Source organism: Megalopta genalis, chromosome 18 (assembly GCF_051020955.1).
Source record: "Megalopta genalis isolate 19385.01 chromosome 18, iyMegGena1_principal, whole genome shotgun sequence".
Taxonomy (NCBI): Eukaryota; Metazoa; Arthropoda; class Insecta; order Hymenoptera; family Halictidae; genus Megalopta; species Megalopta genalis.
Window position 1 is genome coordinate 648,418 of NC_135030.1, and position 21,710 is coordinate 670,127.

At 33.5% G+C, this 21,710-nt stretch overlaps 6 protein-coding genes across 13 annotated transcripts in view; 2 read left to right on the top strand and 4 right to left on the bottom strand.

Annotated features, from left to right (window-relative positions):
• Positions 1-6,896: 6,896 nt before the first annotated feature.
• On the top strand, positions 6,897-7,778 carry mRpS17 (mitochondrial ribosomal protein S17). The gene is made up of 4 exons (XM_076527294.1): positions 6,897-7,078; positions 7,150-7,266; positions 7,363-7,439; positions 7,544-7,778. Exons 1-4 carry the CDS (start codon positions 6,953-6,955, stop codon positions 7,719-7,721), a joined length of 498 nt encoding a protein of 165 aa, XP_076383409.1. The 5' UTR covers positions 6,897-6,952; the 3' UTR covers positions 7,722-7,778.
• Positions 7,779-7,896: 118 nt separating this feature from the next.
• Fcp1 (RNA polymerase II subunit A C-terminal domain phosphatase Fcp1) lies at positions 7,897-11,448 on the bottom strand. Of its 2 annotated transcripts, none has more exons than XM_033484251.2 (7): positions 11,058-11,448; positions 10,525-10,828; positions 10,214-10,458; positions 9,245-10,133; positions 9,001-9,168; positions 8,622-8,901; positions 7,897-8,546 (listed from the first exon to the last, which is right to left on the bottom strand). In XM_033484251.2, exons 1-7 carry the CDS (start codon positions 11,282-11,284, stop codon positions 8,263-8,265), a joined length of 2,397 nt encoding a protein of 798 aa, XP_033340142.2. In that variant the 5' UTR covers positions 11,285-11,448; the 3' UTR covers positions 7,897-8,262. The 2 variants fall into 2 exon arrangements, with proteins under 2 accessions (XP_033340142.2, XP_033340143.2); XM_033484252.2 differs by having other exon boundaries at positions 10,525-10,836; positions 11,058-11,197.
• Positions 11,449-12,749: 1,301 nt separating this feature from the next.
• LOC117228398 (oligoribonuclease) lies at positions 12,750-14,408 on the bottom strand. The gene is made up of 6 exons (XM_076527275.1): positions 14,144-14,408; positions 13,944-14,042; positions 13,617-13,684; positions 13,363-13,524; positions 13,041-13,261; positions 12,750-12,973 (listed from the first exon to the last, which is right to left on the bottom strand). The coding sequence occupies exons 2-6, from the start codon at positions 14,014-14,016 to the stop codon at positions 12,856-12,858; spliced, it is 642 nt and encodes a 213-aa protein (XP_076383390.1). The 5' UTR covers positions 14,017-14,042; positions 14,144-14,408; the 3' UTR covers positions 12,750-12,855.
• A 400-nt stretch (positions 14,409-14,808) lies between these two features.
• Positions 14,809-19,748, bottom strand: LOC117228407 (salivary endonuclease). 5 transcript variants are annotated; one of them, XM_033484144.2, is made up of 6 exons: positions 19,597-19,748; positions 19,352-19,505; positions 18,379-18,833; positions 17,943-18,277; positions 17,210-17,675; positions 14,809-16,090 (listed from the first exon to the last, which is right to left on the bottom strand). In XM_033484144.2, the coding sequence occupies exons 5-6, from the start codon at positions 17,563-17,565 to the stop codon at positions 15,424-15,426; spliced, it is 1,023 nt and encodes a 340-aa protein (XP_033340035.2). In that variant the 5' UTR covers positions 17,566-17,675; positions 17,943-18,277; positions 18,379-18,833; positions 19,352-19,505; positions 19,597-19,748; the 3' UTR covers positions 14,809-15,423. The 5 variants fall into 5 exon arrangements, with proteins under 5 accessions (XP_033340035.2, XP_033340034.2, XP_033340031.2 ...); XM_033484143.2 differs by having other exon boundaries at positions 17,765-18,277; XM_033484140.2 differs by lacking the exon at positions 17,943-18,277.
• Positions 19,749-19,897: 149 nt separating this feature from the next.
• Positions 19,898-20,942, top strand: Vlet (COMM domain containing 10 protein valette). The gene is made up of 3 exons (XM_033484146.2): positions 19,898-20,074; positions 20,218-20,581; positions 20,672-20,942. The coding sequence occupies exons 1-3, from the start codon at positions 20,046-20,048 to the stop codon at positions 20,870-20,872; spliced, it is 594 nt and encodes a 197-aa protein (XP_033340037.2). The 5' UTR covers positions 19,898-20,045; the 3' UTR covers positions 20,873-20,942.
• Positions 20,943-21,011: 69 nt separating this feature from the next.
• Positions 21,012-21,710, bottom strand: part of LOC117228409 (uncharacterized) — a 38,208-nt gene continuing 37,509 nt past the window's right edge. For all 3 annotated transcript variants that reach the window (XM_076527273.1, XM_033484147.2, XM_076527274.1), the window contains exon 11: positions 21,012-21,450. In XM_076527273.1, the coding sequence (XP_076383388.1) occupies positions 21,104-21,450 (347 nt within the window). In that variant the 3' untranslated portion in view covers positions 21,012-21,103. The remainder of the gene's footprint in view (positions 21,451-21,710) is intronic.

The window sequence follows — 21,710 nt, forward strand, 5'->3', positions numbered from 1 at the left end:
GTGTCATTATTAAGCGAGACGCGATCGTGAAAACATGGCTACCGATGATAATGCCAGACCACATGCTGCTTTGGCGACTCGTCGGAAAATCGCAGAGCTAGGCTGGGAAATTCTGTCGCATCCACCATACTCCCCAGACCTAGCACCCTCCGATTATCACTTGTTTCTCTCTTTGCAAAACTTTTTACAGGAAAAAGAAATTCAAAACTGAAGCCGATGTCAAGCAAGCACTAGTCGAGTTCTTCGCCTCTAAAAATAAATCATTTTTTAAAAATGGCATTTACAAGTTGCCATCGCGCTGGCAAGAAGTCGTAAATAACGACGGAAAATATATTCTACAATATTATTAAATACTAATAATAATAGTTAATAATACTAATAGTTAAATAATAATACTAATACTAAATAATAATACTAATAGTTAATAATACTAATGGTTAAATAATAATACTAATACTAAATAATAATACTAATAGTTAATAATACTAATAGTTAAATAATAACACTAATACTAGATAATAATACTAATAGTTAATAATACTAATGGTTAAATAATAATACTAATACTAAATAATAATACTAATAGTTAAATAATATATAATACTAATAAATAATAACACTAATACTAAATAATAATACTAATAGTTAAATACTAATAATACTAATAATACTACAAATATTATTAAACGTATGAAAATTGTGTTATATTTCAATTCAAAAACGGACAGAACTTTCCGGTAGACTTAATATTTGTTAAACGCATGCTTAGATTCTAGTTTTATTATATCCTGCGGTATGACCCTTGGAGGGTCGTACACTTATAGGGCAACTTTAGAAAAAAAAGCTACGCTGCCTAGTCAGTCGAACGACAGCCTTCGCAAGAGTAATTGCATTTACTCGGTTCTACTCCTTATCCTATTCTTTCACATATTCTACTCACCTTGTTTCTGTTATAACTAAATAAAATACTATTTTGCTCTAAAATAACAGTTCGAGTTCCTTTTGCTTATGCATAAGCACCGATACCCAACAGTGATGACTATGCCTCCTGATTGTTGTCGCGCGTCTCGTGAGAATATCCTTTTAGAACGGAATAACTTTTTTTCGAAAATTGGACCGAATGACTTAAATAATTTGAAATGTTAGAGGGATTAATTTTCTGGGCGGTGTCTATAAATTCTTTTTAAAGATCGCAAACCGTTTGTTTTAAAAGCCGTTCGAATATTTTCATTTCTCAATGCATGTATATTCATTAATTTGACATTCGACCCACCATAATTTCTACTTTCCTAACTATGATTTTGCATTCTTACCCTCTTAATGTTTTCCTTCCTCTCTCTCTCTCTGCTCCACCTCTCTCGACCATTTTACTACACATACACTTATCCTGCCTTTTACCAGTTGTTCTAACCTACATTCGCTTCTTTGCACATCCTCGCAGGCCTCCGCCTCCGTTTGCATCTCCTCTCTCCTTCCTTCATTCAACCGCTTATGATTTAACATCGTTTTGACCGAAGGGGTTAAAAAAACATCTCTCAAAATTTTTAATCGATCTCTAGTTTTACCAAAGAAGACGAAAGCTGCCTTTTACAAGTTTAATTGAAAATTATTTTCTAAAGATTCTTCTTAATGAACTTGTCAATTTTTCCTGTAAAAATTGTACAGTCACAACTTATGAAAAATAAATATATCGTATATTGTATATTGTATATTGTATATGTATACGTATATCGCATGCAATTAACTCAATAAAGAGGAATTCAATAGAACTATCGATAATTTCAGTTAGAATGTCGTCTAAAAAACCTGGAAAAATTTTAGCAAATATATTGAACAATTTCGTGAATAATCAATAAGTAAGGCTAAGCAACGGTAAACTGTTGTGTATACATATAGTGTATATCTCCTTTTCCCACATTTTCTGTGTACAATCTCAGCGTCAACTAGGCAGAATTTACTGTACCGGTATTTTTTATCTATTTTTGTATTTCGAGTTTTGCAAGGACTAGGAAGGTACAACCGAAAAATATCAGTGCGATATACCGATATTTTACATTTTGATGGGAGTCCTAGGAAAAAACGCGTCGGTGGTACGGAAATTGAGATAACGACACTCGTCGGTGAATATTTATAATGAAATGAACAATGTTATCGGTTTGCAAGCTTGCAGTTCATGTATTTGCTAACACGATATCGACAATAAAATATCATTGGTTCTACATCTGTGCTTAAAAATCGTGTAGAAAATGGAATGAGATGTGCAAACCGATGAAATGACAGATTCCACCCGGTAAATGCAGTAAATTCTCCCTAATCGACGCTCAGATTGTGCACAAAAATGGACAATTTGGGAAGAGGAGACACGATTATAGTTGTTAATAATCAGTAGCTATAAAAACGAGCCGCAAGGCTCGAATAATCGTATCTCGTTTTCCCACATTTTCTGTGTACAATCTCAGCGTCAACTAGGCAGAATTTACTGTACCGGTATTTTTTATCTATTTTTGTATTTCGGGTTTTGCAAGGGCTAGGAAGGTACAACCGAAAAATATCAGTGCGACATACCGATATTTTACATTTTGATGGGAGTCCTAGGAAAAAACGCGTCGGTGGTACGGAAATTGAGATAACGACACTCGTCGGTGAATATTTATAATGAAATGAACAATGTTATCGGTTCGCAAGCTTGCAGTTCATGTATTTGCTAACACGATATCGACAATAAAATATTATTGGTTCTACATCTGTGCTTAAAAATCGTGTAGAAAATGGAATGAGATGTGCAAACCGATGAAATGACAGATTCCACCCGGTAAATGCAGTAAATTCTCCCTAATCGACGCTCAGATTGTGCACAAAAATGGACAATTTGGGAAGAGGAGACACGATTATAGTTGTTAATAATCAGTAGCTATAAAAACGAGCCGCAAGGCTCGAATAATCGTATCTCGTTTTCCCACATTTTCTGTGTACGATCTCAGCGTCAACTAGGCAGAATTTACTGTACCGGTATTTTTTATCTATTTTTGTATTTCGAGTTTTGCAAGGGCTAGGAAGGTACAGCCGAAAAATATCAGTGCGACATACCGATATTTTACATTTTGATGGGAGTCCTAGGAAAAAACGCGTCGGTGGTACGGAAATTGAGATAACGACACTCGTCGGTGAATATTTATAATGAAATTAACAATGTTATCGGTTTGCAAGCTTAGCGGAATGCCGCATGTAATCACGATGCAAGTTTTGATTCGACCCTCTGCTCCATCAATTCCCGTTCTTTTTTTTCTCTGCGGTGCGCGCGTATCCCGCATTTCCATATAAATATGATCGTGTACCTTCCACGATCCCATCGGTTGCAACATTTCGACCTACGTGTACGAACAAAATCCATAAATTAAACTCGTTCCGCTGTGCGCCGCCATCTGTATGGACGAGGCGCATTACGTGTGTCCGTATCAGAGAGAATTTGCCGTTCCAAATGAACAGTTCATTCTTTATTACCGTACATTTCCAACGATTTACTTGAAATAATTGTCAAGCAAACGTTTATTTCACTATTTCACACTAAAACTTCAAATTTATCCTGTCGCGCGAAATTTCGACAATATTCGAAGTAAAGAGACCTGCAAATTATGGGGCTCAAGGTATACATACAGGAACGCGCGGCAGTGTAGGAAAATTTATTTGTAATATTTTCGTGCTATTGAGTATACATATATACATAAATATGAACATAATAGTGTAATGAACACGGTTAAGTGGCAAATATCAACCCCAAAAATTCCCACAATATCACACACACAAAGCCATTTAACCCTTTCCACTCCAGTAGTGACTCTGAGGCACCACTAAAATTGTTAATTCACGTTCCAAGATAATTTTTATATTAACCCCTTGACATACCGTCTTCTTCGCAGTTTCTGTAATTCGAAATTTTTCAATTGCAATAATTTCTTAGAAGGGAAAGAAAATTGATGCTTATTGTGTGCCTAAATTTACTCGAATGCTTAAACATTGATGACAAGAGATTAGAATGTTATTCCAATTTCAAAGGACAGAATAACATCTATACTCAATTAATTATTATCAGAAATTTTCATGACGAGTCGGACTCGTCAAAATACGACAACGGGTTAACAAAGTTTAGAGTTAGAAAAATGGTTAAAAGTGTAACTATTATTTGAGTCATCGCAAGACTCAATTTCATAAGCATAAAATGCACTTGATCGTGTAAAATGGAAATACCGTAAGTCGGAAAAATTATTTTAGATTTACGGTTGAAACGGCTTCGAGTGCAAAGGGTTAATCAATGAAACCGAGACTAGAAAGCTGGAACTAAAAATAGTAATTATCAGTTTAACTCTTTTGCATTCTAAAGATCCTAGTTATTCTATTTCGTTTTTGTTCAAAACATATCGCAATAAAAACGAATTTCAAAGCCTAGTTAAAAGTTAGTGACATGTGACTAATGCGGCGCACGGTATTCAAAGCTTAACAACTTGTTTCTATGTATATCCGCTATTATATACATATGCTCGTTTTTATAGTTACTGATTATTGACAACTATAATCGTATCTCCTCTTCCCAAATTGTCAATTTCTGTGCACAATCTGAGCGTCGATTAGGGAGAATTTACTGCATTTGCCGGGTGGAATCTGTCATTTCATCGATTTGCATATCTCATTCCATTTTCTACACAATTTTTAAGCACAGATGTAGAACCAATAATATTTTATTGTCGATATCGTGTTAGCAAATACATGAACTGCAAGCTTGCAAACCGATAACATTGTTCATTTCATTATAAATATTTACCGACCAGTGTCGTTATCTCAATTTCCGTACTACCGACGCGTTTTTTCCTAGGACTCACACCAAAATGTAAAATATCGGTATATTGCACTGATATTTTTCGGTTGTACCTTCCTAGCCCTTGCAAAACCCGAAATACAAAAATAGATAAAAATACCGGTACAGTAAATTCTCCCTAGTTGACGCTGAGATTGTACACAGAAAATGTGGGAAAACGAGATACGATTATTCGAGCCTTGCGGCTCGTTTTTATAGCTACTGATTATTAACAACTATAATCGTGTCTCCTCTTCCCAAATTGTCCATTTTTGTGCACAATCTGAGCGTCGATTAGGGAGAATTTACTGCATTTACCGGGTGGAATCTGTCATTTCATCGGTTTGCACATCTCATTCCATTTTCTACACAATTTTTAAGCACAGATGTAGAACCAATAATATTTTATTGTCGATATCGTGTTAGCAAATGCACGAATTGAGAATAAGTGATACATCTCGAAGTCAGGTCTTTGATTCGAGCTACCTCTTCCGCCAGAACATCTGTCCGTCATGTTCGTATATCGCCCCTTTTCTGAATCCCCTGCGAAGTTTCACGATCTCCATTGATCTCTTCTCTAATGAATCGTCTATAGCCCACGGCAACAAAGCGATTGCAAATGTTGGTGGTAAGAATCGTTGTCTCTTGTCGTCTTATCTGTCTACTTTTTTTCTGTCTCGCCACGTTTTATTTTTTATCCGCGAGCTTTCGTTGGCTATGATCTTGACGACTTACGCTCCCTTTGTCCACTTTCGCGACACGAGCGAAAGTGACGCAAATTTTCTTTCAAATCGGAGACGAAGCAACCACAAACGTATGTGCCATGCGCTGGTATAAGATGGTATGAGGAGCTAGTGTTCGGAAAAATATTGGTAATACGAAAAAGAGTGCGTGGAATATATGACGATTCGCTTTGACAAGGGAATGTATTGCGCTCAGATCCACCGATTTATGTGAGATTTGTGTAAGACAGGGGTGTCAAACTCAAAAGCTAACTGGGGCCAAATAAACAATGCTTAACTTTAGGTGGGCCGCAAAAAAAAGAAATCAATGTTCATAGAAACAAATATTTTTATTTTGACTAGTATATAATATTTATTTTACTTTATATATGATAAACATATATAAAGTTAAATTATTGTTTACGTCCTGATACTTGACATCAAAAATGTTCATCTCGGGCCGCACTCGGGCCGCGAGTTTGACACCCCTGATGTAAGGGATAGTTCTTGGAAAAATATTGTAGTTGACACTTTTTTTTATCGACCATCGTCCATGTTATCGTTTATATATAATTATATATTTTTGTTTAATATCCTAGTCGTAGACAATATATCCCACGCATTACGAGATACACGGTTTATGAAAATAAAAATTCAACAGAAAATATTATAAATTGTTCCAACACGCATACCGTAAGCAAGAAAGATTTGCATTCATCAGATATCGTAATTGAGCTGTGTAAATAAAAAAATTACGAAAAATATCGACGAAATTATACAAATAAATGCTTAGAAATGAAAATACTATAGTGATCTCGATCCGAAAAATATGCAACTATGTAAATATACTATCCTTATCTTTTAATTAATTTCATTTGCATATTAAAAAACATAGTAATCATCAATGTGAATATACAATAAAATAACTACTACACTTTAATGTTGTAAAACATTTTTTAGAACATTAAAGTGTAGTAGTTAATTAATTAATATAACTTTATTTTTTAGTTTTAGAACATTAAAGTGTAGTAGTTATTTTATTATACATTCACATTGATGAGTACTATTTTTTTTAACATGCAAATGAAATTAATTAAATGGTTTTAAGTTATATTAATTATATTAATTAATATAACTTTATTTTTTAGTTTTAGAACATTTTGAAGTGTAGTAGTTATTTTAATAATTCTTTTAACATAAATTTAGTTTATTGATTTATAGTATCATTTAGTTTATTGTATTATTATTATTATAAATTAGATGTGCGAATATAAACTTATTACAAAATTGATTACATATAATTTTTATAATTGTATTCCCATTGTATGTACATAACTAACCTATCGGAAGTTTTATCTACAGACGTGCAAGACTTAACAAAATGGCAAAGAATAAAGCAGCCAAAGAGGTCCTTACTTATTTATTGGGGGTATGTGTACCAACAGCTAAAGAAAATGCAGCTAAAATACGTATACGTAAATTGGAATTTGATAATCACCTCTTAATGGTATGTAAACTTCAATAATATTTGTATGGTGGTAGATTTGAGGTTATGTTATTCTTACTTATGTTACACAGTATTTTGGCAAACACGAATTTGTTTACGCCATTGATCCGAATAAAATTAGCAAAATTGGTGACACAGTTTTAATACAAAATTTACCAGAAAGATTAACACGTCTTATTACTCATAAGGTACGTTTAGTATATGTATATAAAATATATATAATTCATGTTTAATGTATACATCAGCTATCAACCTAATAAATTGTATTATTGTAATATTTGCAGATTGTTGATGTGGTTTATCCATTGGGAGATATGACAGATCCCATAACTGGTAAAAAAGTAGTTGCAGGAAAATATAGGTATGATATTATTGTTTTCACAGCTGATATTTAATTTTTAATATAATCTGCCGAATACATATTATGGTATATTAACTTTCCTTTTAATATTTATGAAAATATAGGGATGACATAGAACAAGATACCGAATTATTTGGTAAATTAGACTCCACATTTGAATACGATAAAGCGCCACAAAGAGGATCGATGGAAGGCAAAAGAGACTTTTCGAACAAAAAGACTTATGTTAAATATAATGATGATCCAAATAACGATGATCCATGCGCAGTAAATCCATTCTAATCCATTTATATTAGGTTTAGTGTCTAATAAATAAAAGTTGTCTGTTACAAAAGATAATTAGATTTTATTTTAATCCATAATACATCATAATGAAGGTATAAATAGTTGTAGAAAAGTGTGTGTTTTTTGATAGAAATATGTGAACAAAGTTATTCACTATATACCAAAACAAACATAATCTTACATAAATATTTAATCGTTTCCATATAAATTAGTTTGCTTACAAAGAACAAAAAGGGTAACAATATTAAAATGATAATTTATGAAAAGTACGTTAACATTCCCCTATATACGGTACTTGTGCATATATTTTCAACTCGATAGTTAAATACAAACATTTTCTTCGCAATTTCTCCTTATTTAACTTGTACATTATTCGTTCATACTCTCGGTGAAATAGTATTAAATTAGTCAATCAGGAAACTACAAATATGTTAATTATATTAAATGTAATCAACAGCTATTACCACTACAGTCACCAATTCTAAATTTACAAATGTGATGACTTGATTAGTTTACGAATAAACAATATTATAACGAATCATTCAGAAAGAAATTCTCTTTCGAGAGCTGCTCCCATAGCGTTCCACTCTCGATCATCTTCATTGTCCATTATTTCAAGATCTTCAATCGAATCCTGAGAATTATCACCTAAATCTAAATCATCCGGCAGGTCTTCGCCTCTTCTAAATCGTGTTACAGGATCGTCATCGTCGTCGTCGTCATCCTCCTCCATCATATCTTCCTTAGCACTTGATGAATCATCGTCGCTACTTCCCCGACAAAATTTCGGTTTTTTCCTCAGAGGTTCATTTACGTAATTTTCTATCGAACAACGATAAAATTATTATCTTGCATATTTTATATCAACCGAAAAAAACAAATACAAAGTATTCATACGTTCATTGTGCATGGCATCTTCTGAATCGGAACCTTCTTGTCGAACTCCTTGATCATATTCTTCTTCACCATCGTCATCTTCGATATCGAAAACAGGTGGTTCCATTTCTTGATCGTCCATATCCTCTTCAACCTCTTTATCCATAATTTCTATCTCCTCTGGTGTAAATGACATTAGTGGATTAATACTATCGGCAAAAGTATTTTCCATCCGTCTTTCTTCTTCATCTATGCGTTCTGGACTACTACAATGCGGAGGTGGTATTCTAGATGCTCGAGCCTAAAAAACATATAATTACTTTAAGTCAGAGTAGTTTGCCAAATTGACTGCTTCATGTGGATTACTGCAATCGTTGCGTTGCTTTTATAGTACCTATACCTTTATGGTAAGTGGAAATAGACGTTCATCAACATGTTCCCAGCGTTCTGCACATGTCCAAAGCCAATCGGGATTTACAATTTTTATCTTTCCATTTTTCTTAGCTGTATTGACTTTAGCAGTGCCAGGTCTAATTGCAACTAAATGTGTAGTTTTATCTGTCAAGTCCTAATACATAATGATTCGTTAAAATAGACAAAAATAGTATACATATATCGATACGAAGATAAAAGTTATAAATTACTTGTGCTACTTCTGCCCCAAATGCTCTGGCAACTTTATATGCTCGACTTTGTTGGAGCTTTTGATTAGTAGGTATCAAACCACTGAAAGTTAAATGTACTCCTTTCAATACCTGCGCTCGTACTCGTGGAATGATATCTCTCAACGATTTGCGTCCATTTTCTTTATCATAATTAATATAAAACTCAGCATGAATCCTTCGAAGAATATCTTCCAAATATAATAAATAATCATCATCGTCTTCGTCTATAATATTATTTTCAGCGAGTTTTGCATCATTTTTCTTGATGTCTTCTTTCGTTTCTATTAACGCAATGCTTTCTTTCTCTTGCAATATTTTATGGTCTTTGTTCTCATCATCTTCTTCCAATAGTTTATTGTCTCTATCTTCATCCGTTTCTCCTGATATTTTAATTTCTTTATCATCGTTTCTTTGTATAATTGTTTTGTCTTCATTTTCATCTTTTCTTTGTGATATCTTACTATCTTTGCTTTCAGCGTCTGAATTGGAACTTGCGATAACGATGTCTTTAGAGTTGTCTTTGGTAATTTCATCGTTCCTTTCTATAGATTCGCAAATGTTTTCCTTATCTTCAAACTTTTGATGCGTTTCCTTTTCAGAACTACTATCCACAAAAATTTCTTTCGTTAATTCAGATGCGCCATTTTCGTTAGTCGTACTTTGATCTTCCGCACAATGATCATTTGTATTTTGCAATTCGGGTGAAACTGGAACATCATTTTTCTCTAAACCTGGTGGCGCGTGTATGTCACCAGTATGTCGAAAAAAATGATAGGGTTTCACCTGTACCAAATTACCACACCCTTGCCACACATCTTCTCTATCATCTATAATGCATACTAGGTCATCTCCACAAGGAAATAAAGCTCTGTAAAAAATGAATTTGAATTATACGTAACTATATGCATTAATCTGACCGACGGGCAAGATTTATGAATACTTAAATACTTGAGATTAGCTGTTTTCGACGCAGGATCAAAACATTCGTCCCTTGAAAGTATTCTATGAGAAAATAATATTCCATCTTTATCTAATAATCCTGCTACAGTATGAGCATAATTTCTTGCACCGAATGTACATATATGCAGTTCGTATAAATGGCTCATCTTAGAAAGAAAATGTCTGGTATTAGGCCTTAAACGGGTGTGATACCATGGAGAGTTCGATCCATACAGTCGATAATGATAAACATCCTTAAACATAAAAATTAATAATACCAATTCAATTACCTTTCATAATACATGAATAGTTACATATACCTTCATATAAGAGGGAACATTATCATTTGTTGTATGAACAATTGTTTGATCAAGATCAACAAGCAGAGCTAACTTGCGATCGTTTAAAAGACGTTGTTCATCTTCTTTTCCAATTTTTTCTGCCAGTTCTGGACATACTTTTAATTCAGGTACGCTGTGTACCATCGGCACACTTGCCTGAGATATTTGTATATTTTCACTTTCTTTACCAACTCCTTCAACCCTTAAATCTACACCACATTCAGCACATAAATCCTTCATTACTGTAGGATGTCGACATCCTTCTAATATCATTATCACTTCCCTGAAATACTAATCACTTATGCAAATTTGGAAACAAAATTAAGAACCTATAGAGAATGATACAAACATTTTCAACAGAAAACATCGTTATTAATCAATTATTTTTCTTGTATGAAACTGTTTGCGAACTTTGTATATCTTAATATTTGAAAAGTTTTTAATAGAACCAACTCTATTATGCTTTTTAAATGAACAAATTGTACGAAAGTAAGGTTAAGAAGAACGTATACCCAGGCTGAACGATATCTCCTTCCCTTGCCAGGAGTTTTGTGACGCGGCCAAATCGAGTGGCCCGATACTTTTTCTCAGAACCTTTGACATCTTCGGTTCCTGGAGTAATATTCTGATATAAAAACAACACTCTGCCCGCTGAAACCATCGTATCCATTCGAACCCTCCATTTTAATATCTTTGCTGGTTGTCCACCAACTGGAAATGTGACTTCTATTGTACCCATAACTTTTTATCAGCAAACATTCAGACGCCGAAATATTATCTACTAATCGAAAAAAAAATTGATTTGTCAGGCGTTAAACTTTTTACGTTTTTGCGCGGGAGATGTATAAATATACTGATGTTAAATTTCCCACACCAACAAAGCATACGTACATGCACGAATAATTCGTCACAATACCATCAGAGTGCATGTACATACAGTGATACCGAAGTTTCTGCAAGTTTCTTCGGCCGCGGAACGCTTCGGTAGCGGGAATAGGAGAAAATTGCTTTGCTCCGATTGGCTGACGATTCATTGCCGAGACAGAGATTATCGCGGATTGGATACGCGGTAAAATGGCAGGGATGCTTGCAAAAGCTAAGAGAGGTAAAAAAAATCGTGTAAAACTTGAGTTATTACTAAATGTACATAATGTTGCGCGATCACGCGAGCTTATCTACTGTAGAACTACATGTAATTAATACAGTGTTGTCAACAAAGATAGGAGGAAAATTTGAATTATAAAATACAATATTAATCCTGAAATTGTATTATTTATTTAAATATAATGCCAGGCGAGAAGATATAGACTGATTGTTTTATAGAAGCGTTATTTAACGTTATTTAACGCAAACAATTGAAAGATCCAAGATTTCTTATGAACCTTTTGAAAAGAGGCATCTTCTATTTCAAATTGTTTGATCAAATTGAAATACGTATTGGGCGGTTTGAGACAAGAAATCGTGCATCCCCAATCAAGTACTTCTCTCTCTTTCTCTCGGCTTTTCACCCTCGCGCACATATGTTACTTATGTAAAAGATAACAGAGATCTCTGGTAATAATTCCCAGTGCCTCTGCATCACCACGCTTCCGCCTTCAATTATCATCCAGCCCCAACGGAAAGAGAGGATCATCAACGAATCAACACTAAGCTGAATACATACGTTATTCCTATTGGCTAAAAAAATTAATCCTAGTGTTCTTAAATCTGCTACATATAAATACTACATATATAATAATAATATACTATAATATAATATAATAATAATAATGTACTACAAATATAATATACTATAAATAATATAAATCTGCTACATATAAATTATGTATATATTGTTTATTATTTGTATATATAGTTTGCATAAAATATTAAGTATAGACTACGTATTGAAACAACAAACATATTTAATTTTCAATTTTTCCGAATTATTAAGGGTACTGAAAAATCTTGTTTTTAATATAAAACTTCGCCTAATAAAAAGCTTTCGTATGAAACTAGGGTAAGAAACTGAAGTAATAATAACTATTTGTAATAATAAGTGAACAAGAATATAAAAGTATAAAAGATATTTCATACCAAGAGCAATACCGCGTGCCAGAGACAGACAGGACTTTTTTACGCGTTACTATGACCGTTTTTAAGTTGATTGTTCTTAATAAATCAGGCAATAAAAAAGTAATATTTAACAAATTACGATCAGTAAGTCTATTTTTTAGGAGATATATTGAAAGTTTTTATTAATTACTATAAAAACTTGTTACATTAATTCAATAATCAATGCATAAGTATAACGACTATACGGTGTAATGTTTATAAATTAAATAGATTTTTTTTGTAATATTCTAGTTCTTTTATGCTTTCTTTTATATCAGACAATGCTCTGTGTTCAGCACTCTTTGTAAACTCAGGAACATTCAAGTTCCACCTTCTAAAATATAAAAAGTTCGTAATATTATTACTGCATTCGTAAAAATTGTTGCACATACAATACTTACACTATTAATTCTTTGAGAGTAGAGGTATCTATAAGTCTGTAATGCAAGTAATTATTAACCGACGGCATATATTTATATAAGAACATACGATCCATATAAACAGAACTGCCTGCAAGTGGACATGATCCTATTTTTACATGCTTTTGTAGATGATTAAGTAGAACTTTTTCAGCATTTCGTACACTAGTTTTACTTAAACGTGATTCATCGGTTAAACCTGTCTAAATATTAAAATAATTGACCTAATTCTGAGAAAAATTATTTCTCCATTTTTAATGTAACTTAAGTTTTAGTAGTTAGCAGAATTTTTGAACACATTTACCTCTTTATGGTGCTTCATGCACCAATCATTCATATTATCTAGTATTTCATCCGGTTGATGTATAACTATATTTACTTCATCACCTATAACATTTAAGTTTTTATCTGTAATTATGCAGGCAACTTCCATTATATGGGATGTTTCAACATGAAGTCCAGTCATCTAAAATATAAGATGAAATAATAATAATAAAATATACATTATAAATACCGAATATGAATATATATAAAAGCATATTTCTAATACCACCGTACTTCCATATCTATCCAAACAATATGATTGACTGAATTATCGTTGCCTGCATTTGATGTAGATGTATTGGCTGTCAAAGAAAATTTAGTATAAGAATTTCATGTAATTAAATTTCAATCTCTCTCTCTCTCTCTATTAATATATACAAAATATATTTTTAAAAAAACACAAAAAATAGAATATTTAAAAAAGAAGTTTACTATTTTCACTATAATCAATCAAACAATACAAATTTTCTAATAATTATAAGATGATATAATGATTGTTAATAATCCTATGATTAATACCAATATTTATATCGAAAGTAATAATAAACTATTCTATATTACCCTTTTGCAAATAAGAAGGTAAAGTTAACTGAAGGCATTTTCTGTACCATCTTAAGCCATGCGTACAAATCATTCTTATGTAACGATTTATAAAATTGTCTGAAAATTAATAATTTCAAGCGAATGTAATATTTAACGAATATTACGCATCTGAATTAAAAAAGATTAAACTTATCATAACATGACTCTTAGAAAAATACTTCAAGATCAATTATCGATTTAGTATTGTAGCACTGCATGGCACTGCATCTCTATTTTGAAGCTGCTCTAATACCACGGACTTAGGATTAGAGAGATTCAGGGACCGTTGACTCTATAGAGAAGAGTGGGGGCACTTTTTTGTCTACCGGCTAAGTTAGCTGCAAACTTGGACGAATTAAAATTCAATATGGCGGTTTAGATAATTCAGATTCTCGATTCTAGAGCCCCCGTAAGTCCAACTGTGTTCTCTACCGTTATCTTCTCGCTTGGGAGTCTAGCCTTATTGTGTTCTTATTGGTTCCGATCTAGTTTAAATTTTCTGACGGTTGACCATAGATTATTGGCCACATAGATGTGCATACGAGTCTGCTTACTTTATAGTTTGTGGTGGCAACTGGTGCCTACCAAATTTCCTAGCGGTGCGGAATGGGGGGATAGCTCGGTGGCGCCATCGATCCTACAATATTATGACGGATTTCTACAGTAATCTTTTCTCCCTATACTGGATCTTTGAGAACTAGGAATTGATGACTGCACGGCAATAGTTTGAAACGTGCTGTTTAATCTCAACAATGTACTTCTTATTTGCTTTTGCACGTGTGTTCGCTCGTGGGAGATCTATACTATACTGAGGTTCAGGTTCGGTTTTAAGTACATTAAGTAGTATTATTTAAGTATTTAAATATTTCTGTCGTACATATTTCTACTATACAGATGTACATATTCCGAACATTTCACAGTTTCTTTGTACTTTCGTTGCATCTTCCTTACAAACAAAACAAAACAAAAAATATTTCTTTAATCAAATATTAACATAAATTAGTTTTTTTTGTTACTTAAATCTAGGTTACATTCTTTTTTTTCAGTCTTACATTCTATTTTTAATATTTCATATAATTGATCTTTCTATACATACAGGGTGTTCCACAATTATTTTAACAGCCGAAAATGAGGGGTAGCTGAGGTCATTTGAAGTACCTTTTTCCTTTGCGAAAATGCAATCTGCGACTTTGTTTACGAGTTATTAACGAAAAACACTAACCAATGAGAGGTGACGGCGCGAAGTTCGAGAGCTCGCAGCACGAGGCTTTCAGCGAAACGAGGTGAAAAATGTAGAAGTTTCGATAACGAAAATTCGAAAATAAGAAATTTTGATTTTTGAATTTGTAAGGCCGATCTTGCACAAGCCTTTTAATATTTGCTGAACATCTGTCCCTCTTACGGAGAGAATACTGTATTTCAAGAGGTCCTGTTGGCCCAATCTATCTCAACTATTCAGTTATATTAATATATCCACCACTTTCAGCGGAGGGATTGTAGGAATTTGCAATCTGAGATCATCAACGGTGCACGCATACGAAAGACCTTGGGTGTAGTTTGACAACCATGAAAGCCACGTTATGTGTGAGTCGATCCTGTTAGTGCACAGATATAAATCCGGCGTGGCGTTTGTGATGAAGGGATCGTTCAGACCCACGAAGGCTGTGCCTTTCCTGCTGGGCCGATGATAGATGATCTTCCAAAAGAATTTCGGCACTAACAACGGCTTCGAGTGTCGGTATGTTATCGTTATCACTCGCTGATTCCCGTGGATATCAGCCATCGTCATTGCTCCGTGGACACCAGTGTAGACTTCCAGGTCCAAAGACTTAGCCTGCGTGAAGTTCCTGACGGATGATTCCAGGACTTCCCAATTTTTCGAATTGAAGGTGCTCCATTGTGGAGCTGCGTTTAGGTATTGAAAGGTACAGTTCTGCTGACTGCCGTAGACAAAGTCAGCTTTGGCAGTTAGGTGTCCTCGTGAGAGGAACAGTTGCTTGTTCACGCGTTTAGCTGCTGGCGCATTAGAGCCCAGAAGATTTTGGATTACTGTGCGCTGGGTCTCCCAGTAGTAGAGTCGATCCACATCCATTCCATTGAAGTGGTTCTCTGCTCGCCATGTTGGTCTGAAATCAGGATGGCATTGTAATTGCTACATGATAAAGTTGATCACGGTAACAGTCTAGTTGCAGATAATTTCTTTCAACTTTTGCTGCAAAATCTTGTGTGAGTTTGCTAAGATTTCTTGTTAATTGCGAATAGTCTTTGTAATCTGTTTCCAAATTTGCTCAATCTATGTGGAAATAAATACAGCGATCCATCTTGCAAAATCGTTTTCTTTGCAAACAATAAGATCAGTCCAAGCTTCTGTCAATGTAAGATTGATTGCGCTATCAACTCGTGCTTTAAAATAGATTTATTGAGGTTTGTAAGCGAATCGAAAAAATTGACATTCCTGAATTATTGGATAATAGAATCAAGACTGAAGGGCTAAAGGTCATTGTAGTGTTTTTATGTTCAATACGACAAAATTTAATTTTTAAGATGAATGAAAAATTGTGTCAATCACAATGACGAGGAACATCGTATCAATGCATCGACAGTGTCTTCAAAATAAGATGAATGATAAAAGATAAACGAATTGTGTTATCAAAAAGATTCTCACATACTGATAAACATCTTGTGCATACTTTCTTAATGGACTGATAACTGTGATAAGGAACCGATCTTCTCGTTTGTCAACAACATATCAATGATGAAATCTCAAATCCAATACGATTTGTTTTTCTATATGTCAATTATTACATTGACCATTGTCTATTCATTATCTAGCTTAAATAGATTAAATTTTTTAATTAGCCATAATCTGTAGTTCACTGGACATTGATATTGAACATGACTGATAGTCTTCAGCAACTAATTAGCAGCTTTACTGTTAACTCACTTCCAATTAGAGTTGATTAAAGATGAAGTACATTGTTATTGAACTGCATTTAACGCGGAAACTATCTATTTTACTTAAAAATCGGAAGCGTAGTTGACATTAGCAACATATTCAACTAAGGTCCTCGAAACTTTAAAAAGAACATGATTGTTCAGGAATCGGATCGACGAAAAATATTTTCCAAGAGAATTCTTAGCAAATGCGTTTTGTAATAAGATCGTTAATTACCAAGGCACTATCTTCAGACGCTGAGCAATTAATATGTTAAAAATATTCGATATTAATTTGTAAATTAATTTACCTGGGATAGCGAGATTGACCTTGGTTAGCTTTAGTCAATTTGAATTTCGAATAGTAAGTTTCGTAAGTGTTGTCGTTCCTGCAGACTTCGTACGTTGTCAAGAACTTGTTAGTCAACTGGTATCCAACGGCAATGGAAATCTTGTCTCCGAGACATTTTTGTGTCAGGATCCTGGTGCTAATTTGAGGATTGCTTTCGCAAGTTATTGTTGAGAATTGTCGAGTCACACCATTGACGTCAAAATTTTTACCATTTTGACAGGTAGCTGTCGCTTCTTTGACATTAGTGCCGACAATTTTATTTTTGTCGCCAGGGCACGCTATGAGAACAGACTGTCCTGATTGGAGCATCAACATCCGTCCCCTATTCGGGTAGAAAAAACCATCGCCATTCTCCGCTAGGATCAATGGCTGTGGATCTTTCAGGTCTCCATAGTAATTGTATGCGATAGAGACATCACAATCCGCTATAACATTGAAATGCAAGTGATCATTAATAAAGTCTAACTAGATACAATTTGTGAGCTACGCGGTTAAATCTACATGAAATCCGTACGGTTAAATTTACACAATGCAGCCTCACACTTCTTTCACCACAGTGCTTTGAGTTCAGTGAGATTTTATCTCCAACTGCAGTTCAACTGCAGTTCAAAATGCGTGCAAGAAGAACGTAAGGTGCCGTTGCGTTACCGAAGGTGTGCGTGCATTGCTACTTTTAAATTGCAGTCTCAAACCTTAATTCCGGTATCACGCGTTCGAATAACGGATGTATACACTGGGTCTTATAGTACATGATCAACGTGATCTCGATTTATTTCTGTTCTATATTATAAATAAAGTACTTGTTAACTAAATACAACAATACTTCAATATTTGCAGAAAATCTTATTTTCCTTTGTAGCCATATACTTTCATTAATAAACTGTTTCTCTTTCTTGTAGTCAAAGGTTTGCTTAGGGCTACTATGAGGACCTTTAGGACTTTTGCCTTCTAATTTTTATTATTCTGTTATAAAGTTAAGCGTTTCATTTTACTTTATTCTCCCCAATACTGCATACCAACATGAATACTATGACAGAATAAAATGGAAGAATTGTTAGATGAATCAAGAAGAAAATTCAAAGTGATAAGTATTGAATAATTGCGTTAATGAAAAGGAATAATATTTACCCAAGATTGTCACTGTCAGACACAAAGTCACAACCAAAGAAACAAGATGAAACATCGTGCACCGTCGGCGTCTATGCGAGGACTATACTTGTCTCGTATGCTACCCCAACGTTTTATAATCTTCTCTGATAATTGATATTGGTTTTTCCAGCGTTGAGGCAAGCATAAGCGCGATAAGACGTTTATTCTTAGCAAAAGAACGTGCAGCACTCGGCGATCGTGACGAGTCTATTTATTTACAGTGTTGGACAAAACGATAGGACCTTCACCGTCGCCAATCCGCGGTTTAAAGTCGGGCGTACATCGACCCGCGTCTATTACACCCAAGTCTTTCACAGTTTTGTAATAATTCATTCATAATGGCAATGTATTTTCTGATTTCTGTTTGCTAAGAGAATGTTTTGTTGTTTGCTTAATGGAAGTCCATACTGCTTTTTCGAGATCACTTAATTTATCTGGAAAATCATCATCTGCCATTAAACTTCTTATTTGAAGTCCTACAAACACGCCTTCATTAATTTTTGCTTCTGATAAATAAGCAAATTTTGATTTTATCCATGGCCTTGACAAAGTTTTTCATAAGCCCTAATTTTATATATAAAGGTGGCAAATATACTTTTTTAAGATCAACTAAATTGTTGTACATAACATTCTTTGGCCCGAAATCACTCGCTCACAGAGAAGGCAACAATATTTTGTATATCCCATTTGCAGGCCCCAAGTAGCATTTCTATTTACATTTAAATCTCCACAGATATTCCAATTGTATTGTTCGTACTTTATGTATTTTAAAATTAATTTAAGGGAATCGTATGATTCTCTCATGTGCCTGGTGTATGCGACTGGAATTGATAGAAAAATGTTGCCAACGTGTAATAAAACGGTTTTTAAGCTACTTTTCGGTGAATCAATAAACAATCTCAATTCTTGAGGATCATGATTAAATCTCTCACATATACAAAGGTTTTCATACATTCTGAAGAATTATTCCTGTACTTGATTTCGTTTCCTATAATACGTCACGTTCGTTGATTTGTGCAGCCAATTCCATTCCTGAAGCCGAGATCTCATAAACTGTGCCTGATACTTCGTCAGATGCAAATTGCGTACGAGATCATCTAAATTGACTTGAGTAATAATAAACAATAAATATTCATTTCGTCAAGGTTATAGGTTATGCAATATAATATCAAATATAAACAGTAAAAAGATACTTACTAAGATAAGAAAATTTATTCGCAGTAGTCCAGTATTTTTCTTTAAAATTAGCAAATACTGCTGAGATATTAGTGAAGTAAGTTTCATCTTAGGTTAGATCGGTCTTCGACTCCGGTAAAAAAAATGCATACACGCGGTAGGGTTCAGCATACACATATGTATTTGGCGTCAATACGCTGCCGCGTATTTTGATCAAAAGTACTGTGATTTGAATCACGCGCGTTAAATTGCTATGTAGTCGCTACAAACCGCCACCATCGTGCGCTGGGACACGGTAAATGGGAACGGACAGAAACGAAGACGTCAGTCTATCTTCTTCCTTCCTGTAGCCCGTGTACATCACTGAGTCAAAGATAGTTGTCAATGGATAGATGATGTTAAGTTGTGTTTATTGACATTATCAACATTTCATATGGAAATTATTGTTTAATATATAAACGTTGATTAATATGGCAACTTGGATCACAGTGACTCCGCGGTAGTATTTGTAACACAATAATGTAATTTCACAATACTTTTGAAATAAATGATATTATACCTAAAAGGTGTTCAAAGTAGATATTTTATAAATATTAAATGTAAAAATTCAATATATTGAATATTTAATATGTATTATTTTAGACTCGAACAAGGCTTAGACATAGTAAATGGAATAGATAATAGTAAATTTCGATTACTCATAAATCGTATCTGCCAAACCCTTCAATCCGGTGCAGCTGCAAAAGTATTCAGTGTTGAGGAAGAAGAAAAGCTGTTAGTTTCATTAAATTTAAATAAAGATGATTTAGCTATTCTTTTGGAAGCAATAACAACAATTTACAAACAAGCTGCACGTAATATTATAAAACCACAGTCTATGGAGATAACTTTAAAAGACACTTTTCAAGCTGACAATGAAAAAATTCAAATATTTTTGAATGCTTGGATAGCATATGGTAAAGGAATAATAGATAATTTCAGACAAGAATCAATATTTCCTATTCAGGTGTGTTATATAAGAATGTTCATAGAGCTTATACATTTAAAAAAAAGGTTCTTAACATCTTAAGTCATAAAATATATTATTTTATTTCAGGTCAAAGATATCGATTGGTGTTTGAATATTCAAGCTGCATCGTCTGCTATTAAAAAGGATGTACGTCCAATGGCATTATTGCAATTAAACTTGGTAGGAGAACAACAATCTCAATTAACAGTTGAATTTGATAAAAAGGGGCTAACTGATCTATATCAAAATTTAGAGAAAATACAGTCGCAATTAGATGCTCTCAAATAATTTGTAAATATTAGTTTAACTTTTGTAAAAACATGTGTACGATAAAAAATATACATATTTTCCAATTTTATCTATTCGTTACAAATACATTTCATTCCTATGGATTTTACAAATTAAGCAATTATTAAATCTAGTAATATTTACATTTATGTATATTAAGTATATTTTGTTAAAATTTTATTTACACAATAAGATAATTCTTATTCTTTGTAACACTGAAAAGTTTATCATTTACATTTGAATATTTTCATATACTTTAGATGGGTTTCTATATTTAGTAACTTTTTCATATAAATGGGGACTTCTGTTGGGTATAATGTTATCAATACTCGATACATTTTGTGTATCTAGATCATTATCATTAATTCGTACAGCAGGAGTTTTTGTTGGATTCACCGAATAGCGTTCCTCGTTTATTCGTGAGATACGTTTTTTCTCCGATGGAGGTATGGTTTCCAAAATACGTGTCGACTTCCAGACAAATAGACGCGCTTTACAAACCACTAAGACAACTACAATAATCATCAGAAACAAAATCACAGCAGTTAAGGTGCCTACTATCCATCCCAGCCTCTCATCTAGAATAAAAAAATGAAGTATGACTTATAGTATTTAGAATTAAATTGAGTATGCTTAAATGTGGACATTATTTAATATTTTTTACTGAACAACTTAAAAGATATGAAACGTGCAAAAATAAAATTTTGCCTAAAATAAATATAGTAGATAAACTGCATGTGCCTATGTGTAACAAATATATGGAGATTTCTCATAAGAACAGATTTACTTAGAAATAGATTTGATTCACTAATAGTTTCATAATAGTACAAATAAAAAA

Excerpts from the sequence above, each read along its gene's own strand:
- mRpS17 (XM_076527294.1), top strand. The coding sequence starts at position 6,953 with ATGGCAAAGAATAAAGCAGCCAAAGAGGTCCTTACTTATTTATTGGGG. Across the intron at positions 7,267-7,362 it reads CACGTCTTATTACTCATAAG|ATTGTTGATGTGGTTTATCC; the intron begins GTACGTTTAGTA and ends TAATATTTGCAG. Across the intron at positions 7,440-7,543 it reads GTAGTTGCAGGAAAATATAG|GGATGACATAGAACAAGATA; the intron begins GTATGATATTAT and ends ATGAAAATATAG.
- LOC117228398 (XM_076527275.1), bottom strand. The coding sequence starts at position 14,016 with ATGATTTGTACGCATGGCTTAAGATGGTACAGAAAATGCCTTCAGTTA. Across the intron at positions 13,525-13,616 it reads TTGTTTGGATAGATATGGAA|ATGACTGGACTTCATGTTGA; the intron begins GTACGGTGGTAT and ends CTTATATTTTAG. Across the intron at positions 13,262-13,362 it reads GCATGAAGCACCATAAAGAG|ACAGGTTTAACCGATGAATC; the intron begins GTAAATGTGTTC and ends TTTAATATTTAG.
- LOC117228407 (XM_033484140.2), bottom strand. The coding sequence starts at position 18,433 with ATGTTTCATCTTGTTTCTTTGGTTGTGACTTTGTGTCTGACAGTGACA. Across the intron at positions 17,676-18,378 it reads TCTGACAGTGACAATCTTGG|CGGATTGTGATGTCTCTATC; the intron begins GTAAATATTATT and ends TCAATGTTATAG. Across the intron at positions 16,091-17,209 it reads GGTCAATCTCGCTATCCCAG|ACCAACATGGCGAGCAGAGA; the intron begins GTAAATTAATTT and ends TCCTGATTTCAG.
- Fcp1 (XM_033484251.2), bottom strand. The coding sequence starts at position 11,284 with ATGGGTACAATAGAAGTCACATTTCCAGTTGGTGGACAACCAGCAAAG. Across the intron at positions 10,459-10,524 it reads ATGTTCCCTCTTATATGAAG|GATGTTTATCATTATCGACT; the intron begins GTATATGTAACT and ends TTTATGTTTAAG. Across the intron at positions 9,169-9,244 it reads TTGGGGCAGAAGTAGCACAA|GACTTGACAGATAAAACTAC; the intron begins GTAATTTATAAC and ends ATTATGTATTAG.
- Vlet (XM_033484146.2), top strand. The coding sequence starts at position 20,046 with ATGGCAACTTGGATCACAGTGACTCCGCG. Across the intron at positions 20,075-20,217 it reads TGGATCACAGTGACTCCGCG|ACTCGAACAAGGCTTAGACA; the intron begins GTAGTATTTGTA and ends GTATTATTTTAG. Across the intron at positions 20,582-20,671 it reads AATCAATATTTCCTATTCAG|GTCAAAGATATCGATTGGTG; the intron begins GTGTGTTATATA and ends ATTTTATTTCAG.